Source organism: Diadema antillarum, unplaced genomic scaffold (assembly GCF_040938485.1).
Source record: "Diadema antillarum isolate AM-2024a unplaced genomic scaffold, OU_Dant_1.0 seq00000722_RagTag, whole genome shotgun sequence".
Taxonomy (NCBI): domain Eukaryota; kingdom Metazoa; phylum Echinodermata; class Echinoidea; order Diadematoida; family Diadematidae; genus Diadema; species Diadema antillarum.
Window position 1 is genome coordinate 477501 of NW_027271625.1, and position 20728 is coordinate 498228.

General features: G+C 39.2%; 1 protein-coding gene across 1 annotated transcript in view; it reads left to right on the forward strand.

The window, feature by feature from the left end:
• LOC139738121 (histone-lysine N-methyltransferase EZH2-like) overlaps positions 1–13848 on the forward strand; it is a 34375-nt gene extending 20527 nt beyond the window's left edge. Inside the window, exons 15-22 of the mRNA XM_071648785.1 lie at positions 748–873; positions 3378–3491; positions 4031–4107; positions 4647–4742; positions 8992–9073; positions 11167–11247; positions 12648–12732; positions 13773–13848. Coding sequence (XP_071504886.1) covers positions 748–873; positions 3378–3491; positions 4031–4107; positions 4647–4742; positions 8992–9073; positions 11167–11247; positions 12648–12732; positions 13773–13848 — 737 coding nt within the window. The remainder of the gene's footprint in view (positions 1–747; positions 874–3377; positions 3492–4030; positions 4108–4646; positions 4743–8991; positions 9074–11166; positions 11248–12647; positions 12733–13772) is intronic.
• Positions 13849–20728: the final 6880 nt, after the last annotated feature.

Consider the following 20728-nt stretch of genomic DNA (forward strand, 5'->3'; position numbering starts at 1 on the left):
CGTGTCCCCTGTCACGACTTTAATCGTTTGAAATTTCGATGATTGGATGTGGCAGTTCAAGGTCAATTTGCAGTGAGTAATAGGTTGCTCCACATTGGTGAAATAGTCGTATTTTAATTTGTAATTAAATGGAGATGTTATAGAACTTCAAATTACATTTTGTTATCCCACCATCATAATAGCATACCAAACACGTGTTCAGATTGTACATTATGGTCTTTTACACGGTTGGTGTAGAGACTATGTATATATTGTATACGTTTAACTAACTTTATGACATCCCCCCCCCCCAAAAAAAAAAAAAAAAAAAGAAAGGGGGGGGGGTATACCGTCGCTGGGGTGATAAGACCTTGTATCTGCAATTTGGGGGGAAATGACTTTTTTGGATTATTGGTCAAATAATGGGTTAAGTGATGTCCTGTCCAAATCCCAACTGTCTTACTCCAAAAATGAAGCCACTACGGCATGCCAAAGGAAAGGCTATCCCATTCGCCACAGTGCTTTGGCCGCCATGTTTTTTGGCTCTCCTGAACATTGGACATTTTGTAGATACAAAGTCATATCGCCCCAGCGACGATACACTCTCCTTGCATCACCACACAAATTACCATGTCAGTCTGGCTGTCTTGTCTCCAAGATCTTGTGTAGAGTAATTTTAATCCCGGTCAACTGGGCATTCACAAAAGCTCAGTGAGTAGGAATGATGATAATTGATGCCCCTTTTTCCCCTCTTGTGTCGGTGAACAGAAAACTCATCAACTCACGTCTACAACTACCAGCCCTGCGACCACCCGGGCAAGCCGTGCGACTCCGAATGCACCTGCGCCATGCTACAGACCTTTTGCGAGAAATTCTGTCAGTGCAGTCCAGATTGTAAGTCTATGTGGCCAGTGTTTCACCACACCCACTCACACACTGTTTTGTTTTTGTTTTTTGCCCTAACCAATTCAGTCCATGCTTATGTAAGTAGTTAGACAATACCATGAGACTAGTTAGTCTGGAGGGATCTGATTGCTTGTGTAAAGCAAGATGCCCCCTTTCTGTAACACAATAAAATGAAGGTTAATGTTTGATAGTTGTACACAAAAAGATAGATTGTATAGGATGCAGACAGTTATCATGTTTAAGGCTAGGTTGATGACATATACTAAGACAAACAAACATTAGGATAGATTATTCATTAGTTTAGCATTCCCTTTGGTTACAGTGCAATCAGAAAAAGAAAATTGAAGAAATCTCATAAGAGATAATTATTATTTCATCTTATAAATGTAAATTTGTCTATAAGAATATTCCTTTTTAAGTTTTCTTGCTTCTGTGAACATTACGACACTTGAAAGTGCTGGGTGGATTGTTTGAAGCATTTGATCTCCAAAATCTACTTGATTGATTTTGGGCAAAATTTTGCCTAAGAGTGGTAGTTTGATTTGGACAGAAACAAGGAGGAAAATTGGGTAAATCATAATAGCTTTGAGTAGAATCAATTTATCTGGTGACAATAAATTTAAAGCTACTGGGGGTCAGTGTGAGCTGTGTAGTGTGCATCAGACCACTGCAGGATTTTTTTTTTCTCCTTGTTTGTTAGCATATAAAGAGGGTGCAAGCGCTGGTGTGACAAATTTGTTAAAACTTTGCTTAAGATACACATACACTGTACTCCTGCTGAGTTATTACCTCCACCAAGGGAGGAGGTTATGTTTTCATTATCGTTGGTTTGTTTGTTTGTTTGTCCGTGTGCAAAATAACTCAAAAAGTGATCAACGGATTTGGATGAAACTTGCAGGAAAGGTTTAGAATGATACAAGTAACAGATGATAAAATAAGAAGGGGGGGGGGGGCATGTGGCTACACCATATGTATTCTTATGTATTATGCAAAAAATTAGGCGGGGGGGGCTCCATCCCACGGCCACAAACAAGGTAGAATTTCCGTGGCACGAAGCAGAGTATTAAGTGTGGTTGAATAGTTTTTGTGAAACCCAAATTGTTGTGAAATAAGGAGATGATTTATTCATAGATAAGTACTTGTAAAGTCTCTCATGCACAATAAATTATTATTTGTCTGGGAAATAGAGCCGTAATTGTTTGAAGTATTTGCATTTCCACATTTGTATACCTTGATGACTTGAAAAGCGTGTGAATTCTTGTGAAAATCACGGAGAGAACAGTTTCGTGACTCATCCGAGTCACTTCTTCAGCTCTTGCTGGCTGGCGAGCATTCACCAAACTGTTCTCTCTGTGATTTTCATAAGTAAGTCCATTCGAACAGATTTAATTTACGCACTTTTATCATACTACCTGGATGAATCAAAATCTACATCGATATCTTGATGACTTTACTTGACTTCAGTGACACTGGAAGTCTTATCTTCCCTGTTCAAGGGAGAGAGTGGAGATATTGGGAGCTCAATATTGATGATCGGAATTGTACTCACAAATCAAGAAAAATCCCCATCCACAAAAGATTTTGTGCAGTGGGCGGGCTTTGAACCAGGAAGTTTCTGTTGTAGTGTTTAAAGAGAAAATCCAGTCCAAATATAAGTTAGTCTTATAAAAAAGAGTCAAATTTTGCGAGTTAAGTGGTAAAAGTTTGACTGAAATCAGATGAAAAATAAGGAAGTTATGAAATTTTGAAGTTTTGCTAATTTCTGCAAAACCGTTCTTATACAGTGGATATGAATATGCAAATGAGTGAGATGACCATGTCATAACCTCACAATTTTCCATTTATCGTGTACAAAAAAATGACGAATATCCAGTGTTTCTGTCATTAAAATCTGAAACATGATGTTATTCCTGGTTGAATAACTTTAGAAAAGTGATCAATTAGATATATCAGGATTTGAGCCTCGGGCATAATTGCATTTGAATGAAAAAATGGAAATTTCACAATTTTATGTGCGAACTACACTGTATATGGCAAGTTGTGAGGGAGTGACATGCTCACTTTGCCATTTGCATATTCATATTGACCGTTCAAGAACTGTTTCCTCAAAATTTAACGAAACTTCAAAATGTCATGATGACTTCCTTATTTTCTATCCAATTTCGATCAAAATTTTACCGTCGAACTCGTAATATTTTACTCTTTCCTATTAGACTAACTTATATTTGGACTGGATATCCCCTTTACTACCCTGACCAACGCACCGCAGTGGTCCCATCAGTATTAATTGCACCTGTTGACTGCCTTGATGTTATGGTAGTAGATGTTATCAGGGGCAAATCAAGGAATTCCGTAAAGGGGAGCCGCCTTTATGAAGTTTCATTTGTTCTAACAAAAAATAAAGAGGGGGCACGTGCCCGGTGCGCCCCCCTCTGGATCCGCCACTGGTTATTATTGATACTGTTGTCGTTATCGTTGTATCATTTTGTCAGGCCAGAACCGTTTCCCGGGGTGTCGCTGCAAGGCCCAGTGCAACACGAAGCAGTGCCCCTGCTACCTCGCTGTTAGGGAGTGCGACCCGGACCTCTGCCAGACCTGCGGGGCGAGTGAGTGGCTGTTGGCTGTTGATGATCAGCAGCTTAGGCCCTTCTGTGGCCGTGTCAGTTCGGGAAATAGAAGGCATCTATCCGCACACGCACTCGCAAGCACGCACTCCCAAAAATGAGTCTTTCTCGTGAATTTGATACAGATTTGACAAAAATGAACCCAGATAACATGAAATGGGCTAACAAATTACTTGACATGTGTGTAGTTGCAACAAAGTATCAAATGATAGATTTCAGTACATTGTAGAGCTTGGTAGCCGACTTTGTACAGAATCCCTGTACAATGGAGACATAAATGAGAGACATGTTTTCTCGCATGCTTAAATGAAATATACATGCATGCATTTTTCTGACATATGCTTTTAGGAAAGTTGTGTGGCAAAGGCATGCACTGCAATAATTTCTTTCTTATATATTTTTCTCTCTTTTTTTGCAAGATTTTGTAACTCACTACACTTATTTTACTTACTTTTCTACTGCAAAGAATCGTCCTGTGGCTTAATTTTCCTCACACAATCTCTCCCACCATCTGTCCTGTTCAGGTGTGTTCACCGAGAAATCAACCAGTGAAAGCATCTCCTGCAAGAACGTCAGTCTTCAGAGGGGATGGAAACGGGTAAGGAATACAACTGATTTCATTTCATTTCATTTCATTTCATTCCATTCCATTCCATTCCATTCCATTCCATTCCATTCCATTCCATTCCATTCCATTCCATTCCATTCCATTCCATTTCATTTCTACATTCCTTTCTAATCCGTGAATATAACACAGACTGAAGTGAACTATGTTACTGAGTAATACATGAATCTAACAGCAAAATTACTTGGATAAAGAGTAAATAATTGAGGCAAATGGACAGTATTGTTTCATGATACTTCAAAATTGTGTTCCTTCCTTCGAAGCTGTCTCCGCTCATTTGCGGGGGAAAGGGTTCTAATCATTTTTATTTTGCTGCAGTGACAGATTGGCCCCAAAGTGACTTTTGTATCATTCTGTACTGTGACTGTAAACTTGATTGCCTGTTAGCTTTCAGTAAAGATAACAGGTCATAGATGTCAGGAGAAGTGCACAAAGTAAGTTTATCTGTCACAGAAAGTTGATTGAAGAGAGGAGAACCAGTTTGTTGATTGTTCTTCTCCTCTTTGTTGCAGCATCTCCTCCTTGCTCCGTCGGACGTTGCCGGGTGGGGCATCTACATCACGGACTCTGTCGCCAAGAACGAGTTCATCTCCGAGTACTGTGGTGAGGTGAGTGTGCGTCAGCCTCGGTCGTGACATCAAATGGTGTCATTTGGTCATTTCCCAACTAATCTCTTAGTGGTACTATGACTTCACCATCTACTAGTTGTACTTCTGGCATTTGACACGATAATGCACCTTGTTCAACAATGATCAACTCACTCGCTGATGATAGTCGTTGGGATAATAATGATAATAATGATAATAATGATAATAATAATAATAATAATAATAATGATCCTATATTATAATCGCGCAAGGATCGCCCCCATGCCTTCCCGTGCTTTATTTTGTGCGGCTATCTCATCCGAAGCCGTCGGCTCCGGGCCCCCGATACCGGTGCCGTTGGCAGCGGGAGGGTCTCTTCTATATCCCATTCGGGTTTCGTCCGCGCTCCTCCTCCGTGTCGACGTCAAGAGCGGTACAAAAAACAAAGAAAAACAAAAGACAAACACCGACATGCAGCGTTTGCGCGCTGGTATCCCGCGTCAGTGCGTGGCAAAAGCTCTATCATCGTTCTTGGACGCACACACACACACACGATGTATACGGGTTATATACAGCTCGCGCCAGCTCGCAGGCTCAGGTCGCACACACAGAACTCTATACAATCTGTGAGTGGTAGCACAGTGAGCATTCTCGCTCGCCCAGCTGATCGTTCGCGGAGACATGACACACACACTATGGGTACCGGGTACGGGCGATATATCGCAGAGAGTTATGTGTATGCATTGAGCCTGTCGCTGTGTTGCATTGCGTATCATGATGCGTTCTCGGTACACGGGAAGCCGTATTTTATTTCCAAAACTGCAGGATACTCTGCAGCTCAGCTACGTCATTCAGTTTACTCTCAAGTCGGGTATCATTGTACCCAGAGACCGTTTTGCAGAGATGTCAACGGCTAAATATCCACTTAAATTTTGTCCTTGCCGATCGTGCCTTTCCATATCAGATTACAGGCCTGCGCCTGTGTATATATTGATGATGGTTACACGAAACACACTATCTGCGTGCACGTACGTGATATGGGCTCTCTATTATGGTAACACACGGCTCGGTCATACAAGGGCATTTAGAATCTACGTACAGTTCGCCATTGGCGTGCCCAAATGAAAACAGCAAATGCTGCTATTTTATTGTATTTTGCACAACTACAGGATACTATGCAGCTCAGGTACGTCATTTAGTTTGCTCTCACGTCGGGTATCATTGTCAGACTGTTTAGGACGGCTAAATATCCACTTAAATTCTTATCCTTGCCGATCGTGCCCTTCCATTTCAGATTACACGCGCCGCTGTCCATTCGTCATAACTGCTGTAAACATGAATATTCATAAGACATGTGCGGACGTAGAGGAAAACCTCGCTTTGCCGACCGCCTATTTTTGAAATTACCATAAAAGTGGAAATAAAATGGGTGGTTCTTTATGGTCCATTAAACCAAGTTTTGGTGATGAAAATAAAACAGAGGGAGCAAATGAAGACAAAAATATTTTTCGTTCCCCCCATAACGTGGGAAAAGAAATATTAAAGAAAAATACGAGACCCTGAGACCCATGGATTCCAACGGGTGCCTACTTATTAACATGACTTCAGACATGTGTCATGGACGAATGAACTTTTTTTCCTTCCCTTCCCTAGGATAATCATTCGTCCCTATTTTGTTCTCTTTTTGTGTGTGTGTGTGTTGTTGTTTTTTATGCACATCCAGACCCTCTCGATCCTATTCCTCTACATAAAGGGGGTAAAACAGAAAAAAAGACAATACAAACAAAACACGAAAATTAGTAAAATAAGGAAATACAAAAAAAAATTATTTGAAGTCAAAAACAAAAAACAGCAAAAATCCGAGTCAGATTGTCAGGTCATTTTCTGAAAGGCCTTATGTCGTTGATGCAGACACGTGTTCTCGAAAGGGGGAGAAAAAACAACGCTATCAATTAAAAAAAAAAGACAAAGAGAAAGAGGACAGAAAATATTATCTGGAAATTTATCGAGCTCTCTCTTCCTCTCCCTCTCTCACCCGCTCTCACACTCTTATTTATATCCTGTACAACAGAGCAGTGGAATACTTAGGGTACTTCCAGTGACAATTCTATAAACACAAAACACCACAATTTTTTGATGAAAACAAACAAACATGAAATATATAAAACATGAAGTAAGAAAATACCACAAAAGTCCGAGTCACATGAATGGGTGGTTTAATGAAAAGTCTGACTCTGTCTATATAGACACATGTTCTCGAGAGGAAATTAAAGAACATCAGAATGAGAGAGAGAGAGAGAGAAGGGGGAACAATGAATGATCCATCAAGTGCATTTCAGGAACAAGTCATAACCCTCAGATGAGATTGTCATCGGGTGGAGAGAGCACAGACGGGTTTTTTCAAATAAAAACGTCGGAAAAGGGATATAAATGATGATATAACCCATTTGCATCTTTTTATTGAACCGAAAAGGTGTGTGTGTGTGTGTTATTATGTGTGTGTAATGATCGATCAAACAGGTGTATCAACATTAGGAACGGACGACAACTTATTAGATGGGATTGCGTTGGGAGGGAAAATTATTTTTTTAATGAAAATGTGGTAAAAGAAGTATGAATCATGACATACAATGTAAGCTTCTTTCAAGCTTACGAATGAAGAGAAAAGATGTGTGTCTGTGGGGGCCAGAGAGGACTCATGTATTAAAAAAAACATAAACAAACACGAAGTTCTTTCGCTTCAACTAATAAAACGGGGCGAAAGAAATATACATAAATCTAAAAATATGGGGCCCTCAGACCCGTGGATTTCCACGGGTGCTGCTAGTAATAATAGTAATAATAGTGTATATTTCTATAGCACAACAATCTATCGAAAAGATGCTCATGGTGCTTTTAGTCTTTAAGGTTCGGAAAAGAAAGAAAAAAAGAAGATTAAGAAGAAAGGAAATATATGACATCTTCACTTTTTTGTTTCCTACATCATATTACACAGTGATGTTTTTAGAGATGTTTGAAATGATTCCACTGAGGATGACTGGCAAACAGTGACAGGGATGCACGGTACTCAATCGGTCTCTGAGTGTCTGTGGATAAATGGGTGCATCGTCCATATACATTGTAATATGTAGTTATTTTTTATGAATGGCTACATGAGATGTGTGTGCCCATGTGTTTTTATGTGTTAGTCAGTCTGAGTCTCATAGGCTATTTCATATCATTTTTACCATGTTTTTTTTTTCTATTCTCATGAACATTTGCGTATTTCTTAAAACAGTGCTAAGGGGCAATGTCTGGTGTTAACCCTAAAAAGACTGGGGGGGGGGGGGCTTTTTGGGCCCCCCTCGACATTTTTCATGATAACTCTGTAACATAAGAATCTCACACTGCGACGTTTTATGACTATTTTCTTTTAAGTCTTTCGCAACTTTTGAGACCAAATTCGCGACGCTGGGGTACGTGGTTCTGAAGTTACACAATATTTTGTAAGTGCACGTCAGACCCGAAATTGCTCAAAAACGTGATTTCATGTACAAATCCAATGCAAATTCTGTTTCTGACCAAAATTTATAAATGTATCATTATTTTTACTTTTACTGATCAAAATCAATTAATTTCATGTTGTTTATGATTGGAATAGTGTTGCTGATGATTTCCATCGAAAAAAAGCAATAAAAAAACAAGTTGAAAACAATAAAATACATAAGAAAAGAATTTTGATACAGCTGTTTTTTTTTTTTATGTACATGTACATTCAATAAGATTCATACAAAGGGTACCTATACCAAAAATTAGCAGTTTTGGACCATTTATTACAGATTTACAGCCATTTATTTTAATTTCATGCATAAATTAGCATAATTAATTGATTAAAATAGATTTGAATAATTGTGAAATAATTACCTATTTAGTTTTGTAGATTACCTTGTGGGTGACGCGAGTGCCAATTTTCCTTGCGATCATGCGGTCAACAGCCAAAATCTAGGGGGGAGGGGCAGTGAGCACCCCCCTCCCCCCCCCCCCCCCCCAGTCCTATGAGGCATCAAAATAGCCCTGTCTTTTTAGGGTTAAGTCACCTCAAATGTGAATTAGGTTCATCAATTAAACTGTGAATGCCTCTAAGAATTACATGTTCTTTCATATTTCATAAGACGTTTCTCATTATCTGTTAAACACACACACACACACACAAATTGGAAACCTGCAGCCCCATCTAAACCAAGTCTGCCACCCCTTTAACTCTCATCGTCTCAACGTCTATCTTGCACAGATAATATCCCAGGAGGAGGCGGATCGACGAGGCAAAGTCTACGACAAATATATGTGCAGCTTCCTCTTCAACCTCAACAACGGTGAGTCGCATCTTACAGCCATCATTTTCTGAACATTGTGTCTTGTATGGTGGTGCTTCATCAGATCTTTTCATTTACTTTTCATGCATTTGTCATGATATGCCTTTAATCCTGATTACCAGATGCATTACCTGGTACCAGTGCATGACATACAGTCCGACCTCTCCTATCCGGACATGTCAGGACCGGCCCTCATCCGGATAAGGGATTTGGCCGGATATGGGAGACTCACTGTTGTGTTTAGTACATGCCGCTGCCTACTCAATGGTAGCTACATGTACGTGTATCAATTTTCCGTGAACATGTCACGTCCTTGTCAGCTGGTCTGCGTTCAGATTTTGCTCAATGAACAATCGGTGCCCTGATTTAAAGGACAAGTTCACCTTCATAAACATAAGGATTGAGAGAATGCAACAATGTTAGTAGAACACATCAGTGAAAGTTTGAGGAAAATTGGACAATCGATGCAAAAGTTATGAATTTTTAAAATTTTTGTGTTGGAACCGCTGGATGAGGAGACTACTACAGCTTGTGAGTCATATGCGTACAACAGTATAAAGAAAATATAAAGAAAATTCAACATATTTTCACTTTTTTCACATTATAAAAGAGCACTTGACTTGGCTCTTTCTAAAGGCAGGGGGAATAATATTACCCATAACATTTGTCGGTAACGAGTCGGGGGAATGTGAACTTTTTTCAGAAGATGAAATTTTGTGAAATTCTCTTTATATTTTCCTTATATTGTTGTACGCATGTGACATCTAAGTTATTCACACACTGCAGTAGTCTTCTCATCCAGCGGTTACTGCACAAAAACTTCAAAAATTCATAACTTTTGAACGGATTGTCCGATTTTCCTCAAACTTTCAATGATGTGTTCTACTAATATTGCTACATTCTCTCAATCCTTATGTTTATGAAGGTGAACTTGTCCTTTAACGAAAAGTGTTTTGTCCATGATTTAGGGGTTGTGAGTGTCTAATTGCATGTTATTAAGAGAAAAATTAGATGTGAATGTGTGTTAATCATGCTGGGAATAATATGTAATTCATGTGAGCTTGTGTTGGAGTTTTGTTTTGAGTTTAAAAGCCACCTTTTCCCCATAATTAGTAGATTGGAAAAAAAAAAATTGCACCATAATCATGCATACGGATAATACAGAGATCCCGATAAAGGGAGGCTGGATAGGAGAGGTCGGGCTGTATTTGCAATTACAATTATGTGGATTCTTTGAGCATTATCATTTCAGTGAGACAGGAATAAAAGAAAAACAAATAAGTCAGATGAGTGAATAGATGAAATATGTTTAGTAGTTCAACCAGATGGGGACTATAGTCCCCATCAGGTAGCTACACCTGTAACTGACTTTTCTACAACACGCATTTCCCGTTGACAACTGCCCAAGTATACTTGGGACTAGTCTTAAACAGGCTAAGATGTGTCTGACTGCTAAAGCAGAAGATGGGTGAGATGGGGAAAGTATATTGCATTGTGCTGTTAAAAAGAGACTCTAAAAAGGAGGTTTGGGATTTTTTTTTTTTACATCCAGGTCGTAAAAATCTTGACTCTAAATCTCTAAAGTGTTACCAAAGTATCACCAAATCCCACCAATATTTTGTGGCAGAATTTTTTTTTCAGCAAGGCTCTACCCCCCCCCCCCCCAAAAAAAAAATATATATATATATTTAAAAAAATCACTCAGTACTGTATTGACCGAATATTTCGTGAGGTTTGTATTTTTGCAAATTTTGCGAGTCGGATGCTCGTCGTGAAATCAAAGACACGCAAAACTAATAACTCTGATCCCGATATGAACGTGACACAGATTTATTCTCCGTTCAGCACAGTACTCCACATTCGCAAATTTAACCACTCGCAAAATTGTCAGGAAGTCCGGAATCGCAAAAAATGTAGACTTGCTAAATATGTGGCATAATTACAGTATTTGTTTTGTGACTCAGGTCACCATTGATAGTGCAGATTTGTTGGTAGGATCAGCATTGGGTATTAAAGAAGAAGCCATTTTGGTTTTTTTACACTTGGCTTGTAATGATTCCTGACCAATCTACCCTTTCCACCTTTCTTTTCAGACTTTGTCGTTGATGCGACGAGGAAGGGCAACAAGATTCGCTTTGCCAACCACTCGAACAATCCAAATTGTTTTGCCAAAGGTAATGTTTCTTTCCCAATGTCACTCCGTGATGCACACGCCCGTGCACACCAGAAATACAGATGCACAAAGAAGTACAGATTCATGAAATTTCACATCTCTTCATATGTGCCATCAGTCTCTTTTCCTCTGAGTTATACACACTTCCCTCATTCTGACCATCACAGGGTTTGATATACTGCCACAGCTCAAAGTTAAAATGATTTCAGTACCACTGAGTGGTTGTACAGTCACCCTCAATGAATCAGGATGATGTAGGATTGAGACATTTTCCCCCTTTGAGTGGCTGTTCGATCAAACCCTATCTTCATCGAATGGCACGGATCACCTGAAACTAATTGCTCCTGAATAGAGATTAGCTAATCCCATTTAGTCCCTATGGTGTAACCATGGCCCTGCTGTTGGACCGAGGTATATTATTGTGCCTAAATGGGCTGGCTATTAAAGTTACAATTTGGTTAAGTTGGAGGAATTAGCTGCATGCTGATGAAAAATCATGGCAAGTTACAGTTGAGTGCCTCAGCACAAAAGGGTTAAAGGAAATCAGAAGTTGAATCCTTCCTATTCTACAAGAAATTGATTACCTGTATCTCAAGTCACGCCGTAACTTGTCCACAGTATCTAAAAAGCGATGTCACAAATAGGCCGAGATGGCATATGTGTCAGTAATGTATACATTCACTGAAGACAAGTTCTACCACCACTGCTGTTGACATATTTTGTTCAAATGAACTTGTTTAACAGGAATAGTTATGCATATGTGTGAATAACGGCATAATTTCATGTGAGGCTATGCTAGACTCAGTTTACCAGTGGACAATGCGATATGTTGTCTGCAAAATTTTATGCTACCGTTAATTTGCTTTCATACACATACTAGTTTCCATTACTGCTGAAAGGTTATTCAAAAACATAGCCACAGTTTTATTGTAAATTCATTTAATTTTTATGCTTTCTGTGTCGGTATGTCCCTCCATCAAAACACATCCAAACATTCCTTTTGTAGGGTACTAGAACTGACAATACACCCTCTCTTAGATTTTAAAACACAACAACAACATATGTTGAGTAGTAGTCATGATAAAAATCATGGACATGCATACTCGGGCAGGATTTGAACCGACAACCTCCTGATCACTGGACAGGCATCTTATCCTCTAGACCACCAAGCTTCCACCTGACAGCCAGCGGTGGTTTTAATCCTTATAGCATGCAGCAGGTACTGTGTATTTATTCAAATTAATGACATTCGTCCATTGAATTGTTTTTTTTATGTTGATGTAAGGCAATTTATCAATCAGTTTCAATAAAAACAACCCGACGCAAGAATTTAATTAATTTGCACAAAATATGTTCCGGAAAAAGTGTCATTCCCAACATGTTCTTCTCTGTGGATTTCAGTGATGATGGTGAACGGCGACCATCGCATCGGGATCTTCGCGAAGCGCAACATTCAGGTCGGTGACGAGCTTTTCTTCGACTACAGGTGAGTGGCTCGGCAGACTTTCCGACACGAACTTTTGGCAGGGCAGATAGGTTTAGTACAGAGTTCATGGTGCTTCGATGTTCTTTTGCTTCTCTTATGGCACCCAATGGCACTGTTGGAAACTGGGTGGACCCTTCAGCAGGAGCTAGCAATCTGCGAATGAGTACAGTGCCCTCCCGTTATAACAAACATGGTTATAACGAAATTCCGGTTACAACAAAATAAAAATTTAGGCTGCAACATTATCCTCCCTATGTTATTTTATTGTTTACTTGTTCGGTTATAACGAAATGTTGATATAACAAAAGAAAACTGCCAGTCCCGAGGACTTTGTTTGACGTTATAACGGGAGTCCACTGTATGTTGAACCGTGGTAATGAGGCACTTCGAGTTCAGCTCCTCTCCATATCCATGTGGACTTTAAAAATTGGGGAAAAATAGGAAATAGAAAAAAAGCGAGCAAGTGAAAGTTTTATCACAAATCAAAAGTACACATTCAGATTAGCATACTGTATAATCTGTTATTTTCGCGTAAAGATATTTTCGCGAATGAGGAGGTTGCAGACATTTTCGCGAGATGTTTTCGTGAATGGATGCCGAGGCTACCGTAAGTGCACTGTTAACCTAGCACATGGCAATATTTTTCGCGTGTTGTTAAATTCGCGATCCAACAGTGATTCGCGAGATTTGCAAAAATTAAACCCTCACGAAAATAGCAACTTATACAGAATCAGGATATTGGTGTGTATGCTGAACTCAATATACTCGGGCAATAATCTTGCAGCTTCGTTGGCTGCCTTTATTCAACAGGTAGCCATGTTGTTTTGTTTTGGTTTTAGTGGCGTGCATCAGTCAGGAGTGAGTATTTACACCTTCTTTAACAGACTCCCTCGTCTTGTTTCAGGCCGTGCATTTACATCCTATCAACACCAAGCATGTTATATGTATACTGTATTTGATGTGCCAATAAGGGGAAGGGGGGGTGGCAGATATCTTCTAAGCCTTATTTCGTAATTCGCTGCTCTTTTCAATATTTGCAGATACGGTCCCACGGATGCGTTGAAGTACGTTGGCATCGAGCGCGAGATGGATGTGCCATACATCGCTGGCAAGTGATGAGAAGAAAGCAGCAACAGCTCAGTCTTCTACTAGCGTCATCTCATTCAGTTGTACCAACATACAACGTGTCGATGATCACAAGCCACTGATTCCATAAGTCGTGCCAAAGGCTCTTGCGTGGTCGTAGAGTAATTATATCATAATATTTAGTGAGAGATGATGAGGATGATGCTAGCGGCCTATCGCAAAAAAAAAAAAAGAAAAAAAAATGTAAAAATGCTGGCTAATGTGCAAGTGCAAGGCTTTGAACCAAGGATCTTTTTTCTTTTCCTTTTGTGAAAACATGGCAAAGATGCTGCTATCGCTATCATACCAAATTTTGGGCTGTGATCTGACTGCAGGCATGCCAGCAGATACAGGCATCCATTTTTCAGTCTGCAAGACAACAGAGGAACTGTTTGCCTAATTTTGACTACCTTCTCGCTCTTTATTCTCGAGTCAGATTACTTCATCATCTCGCCACTTTTACTCACCACGTGAACGAGACGAGAGAGAGAAGGGGATTATATCGTCGCTGGGGTGATAAGACCTCGTATCTACAAAATGTCAAATGTTCAGGAGAGCCAAAAAACATGCCAAAGCACTATACCGAATGGGATAGCCTTTCCTTTGACATGCCGTGGTGGCTTCATTTTTGGAGTAAGACAGTTGGGATTTGGACAGGACATCACTTAATCCATTATTTGACCATTAATCCAAAAAACTCATTTTCACCAAAATTGTAGATACAAGGTCTTATCACCCCAGCGACGATATTATGTTTGATATTTAGAAATAGCAAGGCTGGTACTTTTCAGATGTCCCAAATCAGATGCTTCTGGCCAACATTTGTGATGATTTTCTGGCGGATTGTGGCAATCACGCCTCTTTTCTCTTCCTTTTCTTTTTTGCACATTGTAGAATGCAACTCTAAGAGGCTCGCGATATGATGCAGTTGTGATGTAGAGGTCTAGTCTTTTCAACTTCATTGGAGATGATTCCAGCTTGTAAATAGTGCACATTGGGCATGAACCTCACAAACACACAGAATTCACCAATCACAGATTAATGAATAGTATTTTTCACATGACGAAGTGAGGTTTGCACAAAACAGAAATGCACCTTTCATTATTGTATAATGCTTCATGGAAGGCAGTGACTTGTCAACATGGACATAACTACAGGCATTTATTTTTGTACCAGATTAAACTTGTTTACCAGTAGTAGTTTGAAATAATGGTATGATTCGCTTCTGTATACACCATGCAGTATTCAAGCTTTATGGTGAAATTAACGGGTAAGTTCCCCCAAGTATACATGTGGAATGAAAATTTGAAAATTTCATTTCTCAAGCATCAGGAATGAGCATATGACTTACCTCTTTCAGAAATCAGGGGGAATAATGTTACCCTTTTGTATGTTAATAACGAGTCAAAGGAATGTGTACTTTTCCACAGAATATAAAATTTTGTGGAATTCTCTTTGTGTTTTCTTTACATCATTGTTCTGCAGTGACTTCACAATCTGGTGTAGTCTTCTTATCCATCAATGGCAGCACCACACCTTGAATTATACATTTGAACAGATTGTCTGATTTTGCTCAAACTTCATTGATGTGTTGTACTGATATTGATCAAGTTCACATACTGATATTGCTGCATTCACTCAATCCACATGTATATTTGGGGAAACTTCCCCTTTACATTGAATCAGATTTAAAAAAATGTGTGAAATATCTACTTTTGATACTCTCATCACCAATCCAGTGACTTCCATTCGGATGCAAGAAGTTTTGCATCATTCTAACACTGTCAGAGAAAAGGGACCAAATTGCTATCGTTCCTCAGTCCACCGTTGGAAGAAGAAAAAAAAATGTCTGTTTGTATGTATATATGTACACAGGTGGTGTGTATTCAAGTAAGATTGTTATTCACTGTATTTTTCTACGCATGATACTGTGTATATTTCACAGAACAAGTCAGGGAGAGTTAATTCAGGCAGAACATAGAAAATTATGTTTTCTGACTTCATTAAAATCCTTATCCATCCCAGGTTCATGGCTACAGTGAAGATGTAATGTAGATTTAGATGTCCTTAAAGGCACATGGTCCCGGTGGTTTAGTCAAATGTGTACAGGGGCGCACGGCGCAAGTTTCCTATAGAGACCTACGCTATCGACTCCTCTTTAGCGCTTATGCTGTGACCCATTTCCCCGAGTACGAAGAAGTCCAATCCACTGTAGTCAGTGGTCTGATTCGGCTGAGGGGGATGACAGCTTTAGCAAACTTCTTTTGTGATGTCATATTGAGAGGCACATATGCACGCACCCTGGCATTACTACAGACTGCGTGATACGCAGAGAAGACAACGAAGGCAACGTTACTTAGCAACACCTACTTGTTTACTCTTGATGACAGCTCAACTTTGGCAATCTTCGTATTAATGCTAACGGTGATCGACAGTATCATCAACAGCGCCCTCTACACTACCGGGACTATGCGCCTTTAAATTGCAGTCTAGGGGAAATCAAGTCCAAAAATAAGTTAGTCTGATAAAAAAGAGTAAAATCTTTCGAGTTCAATGGTAAAAATTTGACTAAAATCGGATGAAAAATAAGGAAGTTATGAAACTGAAGTTTTGCTAATTTCTGCAAAACAGTTCTTGTACAGTGGATGTGAATATGCAAATGAGTGAGCTGACCATGTCATAACCTCACAATTTTCCATTGATTGTGTACAAAGAAATGGCAAAAATTCAATGTTTCTGTCATTGAAGTCTGAAACATGATGTTATTCACAGTTGAATAACTTCAGAATAGTGATCAGTTAGATATCAGGAATTGAGCCTTGGGCATAATGGTGTTTGAATGACAAACTGGAAATTTTAAAATTCTATGTACAAACTACAATTGTATATGGCAAGTTGTGAGGGAATGACATGCTCACTTATGCCATTTGCATATTCATATTGACCATTCAAGAACTGTTCCTGAAAAATTAGCAAAACTTGAAAATGTCATTATTTAATTATTTTTCATCCAATTTCGATCAAATTTTTACCGTTGAACTCGTAATATTTTGCTCTTTCTTATTAGACTAACTTATATTTACATTGGCTATCCCCTTAAACACTGCCCTTGTAAAAATGATCCCACTGGGAAACACTGGTATGACAAACTTGCTTACATCCCTTTTATTGGGGTTAAATCAGCGGTTTCAATTTTCCATTACTGTAGTTAGCTGGTGTCATCGTTTAGTACATTGATGACGAGGCATTTGTTATAACGAGACAAGATTGGTGTACTTGGGCGACAACATGGCAAGTCAGTGTGAAAGAAATGCACATCCATGCGAATGTGAAAGTCCCTGCTCCACAGATTACAATCTCACTTGGCGTTGTTACAAAAGGGGAGTGGGGGGGGGGGGGGGGGGCTGAGGGGTGAGCACCAGATCTGTGTATGCGATTTCTTTGTTATTTCATCTCTTTCTATAAAGATGCAGTTAGTCTGTAAATGCACACAAGAGTGACCAAGGTCGAAGAAGTGTCCCCCTGCCTTATTGTGTGCGTTCATTGCACATGTATAATGGGTTGACTTTACGCTGTATAGTTTTTAGCCTTCTTTACTGAGTAGAAACCAGCATGTTTCTTGAATACGGAATACGTCTTAAACACGAGTATTACATTATTGCCTTTGTCTATTTTGTACAGTCATTTGTGTGTATGTACATCTACATGTATATACAACTTTAGTATGTTTATGAGAGTGCATGCTTGTTTGCACGTTTGAATGTATTTGTGTATAAATGGGTGTCTGTGTTTGTATGTATGAATGCCTGTCTGTGTGTATGTGTGTATGCATTTATGTACCCAGTATGTGTTTGTGTCTGCATGTATAGATGTATGTGTGGGTGTGTCTGTGTATTTACATCTCATATTTTCTGGTTTAGTGTACTAAAAGAGTGATGCTGCTTTTGTTTTGTCCCTTTCTTAACCCGTTGAGGACGGACTGATTTTGCTATAAAACGCATTTCCCACAGACACCTGCCCGAGTATTCTTGGGACTCGTCCTCAACGGGTTAAGAAATATCTCATTCAATCAAGATAATTAGACAGAAAGAAAAACAAAAATACATTTTTTTTAGATTTCATAATAAATGCACATTGTAATCTGTCATATGTATTTTTATTTTCTCTCTCCAGCAAATATAATACACATTGCAGCTGGCATCCTCAGATGCCAGTGCTCTTTATAAACACTGATATATTGAACACATTTTTGTACTTTTTCATGAAAAAAAAAACAACATAGTGCAAAGTATGTTTATTTGTATGTATCATACAAGAGTCTTTTCAGATTACTTTTGCAAAAGAATATTGAAAGAAAGACATAATTTTAGTAAAACAACTAATCCAAGCATAAAAAATATGTCACAGTTTGCATTTTTTACTGGAGATAAGGATAATGATGAGCTTAAGGTTACATGTTGGCATGAAGCTCACTTCCTAAAATAATGGGGGAAAAAAGGAACCCCAAAAGAACCCCAGCTATCACCTAAACCCTGAAACAAGACTTGCCTGATTGCATTCTACATTTTGTTTTCAGTTGACATCATTGTTGAAGGGGAATTCCAGACGATTTTCATGATTTCACATCATGTAGTACATAAATTGACAATGTCGCATATAGTTTCATGGAATTTATTGTGGTCCTTGAGCAGAGAAACCACTATCTGAAAAAACCCTAACAAATTGCATTGAACAAGGATTATGACATTAGAGACACATATTCCAGTAATGTAGCAACGTGATTCCATGACAAAACCACTTGCTTAACAACTTCACCCGTGTAGAATTAATCCATGCTTTCTTCTTTTGTTCTACTTCCATGAGCACCCAATCCTGCATTCTTATGTTGAAGCTGCTACGTCATCATTCTTGTTCATAAATGGTTATAAATTTTGAAATTATTCTTATTCCTTACCCAAATCACTATAAATTTTGTAACCCTGTACTCGGTATAACCAATATATAGATGTTTAGATGCAAAAGTCAGAAAATCATCCAGAGTTCTTCTTTATAAAAGTCTAAATGTCAGATGAGTTGTGAAATGTGAGCACTTGCTCTTGACAGATGCATTATCAATGACGATCTTCACTTTTGGCTTCTTGCACTCAGGAGCCTATCACAACTGTGTGCGCCCTCTGCCATTAATCTGTGTGGTAATACATTGCACATTATACTGTACATGGGACTAAGCTCCTGGAAGACTTAAACGTATTGCTGTAGATTTGTCTGAAACCCTTCACTGAAACTTTGAAGCTGTGCTGGCCCGGGCTGATAGCAGAGAGTCCCACCCCAAGCACCTTCTGATCTGGAGATTCTCCCACCTGAAAACCATAGCAAACGGGAGACTCCAACTTGATGTGCGCGAAGCACGGAGTTCCTTGTGGCTGGGGTCGAGCTCTAGGGTTCTCGATGTTATCTCGTGCCATCTAAGGCTTATTTTTCAATATACGATGACACTTAGTAAGAAATCATTTCAAGCGGGGAGAACAGGAGATTTTGCAAAAATGGGCTTTCGGCGGGAGATCCCCCGTCAAAAGCGGGAGAGTTGGAGTCTCTGTGTAGTGGAAAGCGCCCTCTAAACCCCATCCACCCGGCAATTCCATACAACTTTGAAGCAAATTTTCTCAAAACTTTGTTCCACTATCTAATGGCAGAAAATCAATTCTTCGCGAGATTTCTTGTTTACACATGCAATTGATAAATTATCTACCACCAGTAAGCCTATATAATACTCTGATAAATTCATATACAATCAAATATAGAAAATTAGTAATTAAAGGTGACTTTATCTTTCTTGCATGACAATGTGCTATGCTGTAAAAACCAGAAATGGTCGCATGCAAGAACTGTTACAAATTTTGAAAGGAGCCAAAATTTATAAAAGTAAAATGCACATGAAAGGTTCTGTCTACAGTATACACAATGCACTGAATGCCAGTGACAATTCTCTCAAGCTTCATGCTGCAAAAAAAGGCTCCAATTCGCGAAAGTTTCATACCACCGAAGTGTCTGGTTTTTAACAGTATGTGTAGCTTTATTACACAAATAAAAACTTCATTCAAGATCAGACCCTAGTAAACTTCCAATTCTGCTGTCAATAAAGAATGTGTAATAACCCTCTCCACTCTGCCATTTTGAAATAATATAGAAGCAGCATAGGCCTACAGACATGTGTTTTACTTCCACACCAGTGGGGGGGGGGGGGGGGGGGGGGGGGGGGTTATATTGACATACTTTATCTCTGTAGGCACAGTAAGAAGAGAAAGACGACCTCATTGCGACTGGATGTTGCTAGGTAATATGGTCTAGATGCAAGTAGGAGAGACAGTGCACAACATATCAATGTACAAGTGTAGCAAGATCATCGATTATAACCTTCAGTAGTGGCAGGGGGATACCATGTAATGGTAAAGCTGTCCCGACTTGTACATACTGTAAAAGCAGAAATGTTTAGGTGCAATTTAATTTCATGAATTTCGCAAAAGTCAAGCCATGCAAAATTAACATGTATGGGTAAGTTCTTGTCAAGTGGCAATTCATGATCAATTACATGCCACAAAAAAGGCCAGCAGCTTCCAATTTACAAAAATTTAATGCCGCAAAAAATATCTTGCTTTACAGTGATAGGGGATAGATACCTGTAATACAGTGGACTCCCATTATAACGAAGTCCTCGGGACCGGCGGTTTTCTTTCGTTATATCGAAAAAAACAACAACATTGAGCTGATAATGTTGTGGCCTGAATTTTCATTTCATTGTAACGGAATTTTGTTGCAACCTTATTCATTGTAACGGGAGTGCACTGTGTAGGTAATAGATCATGAATCATGC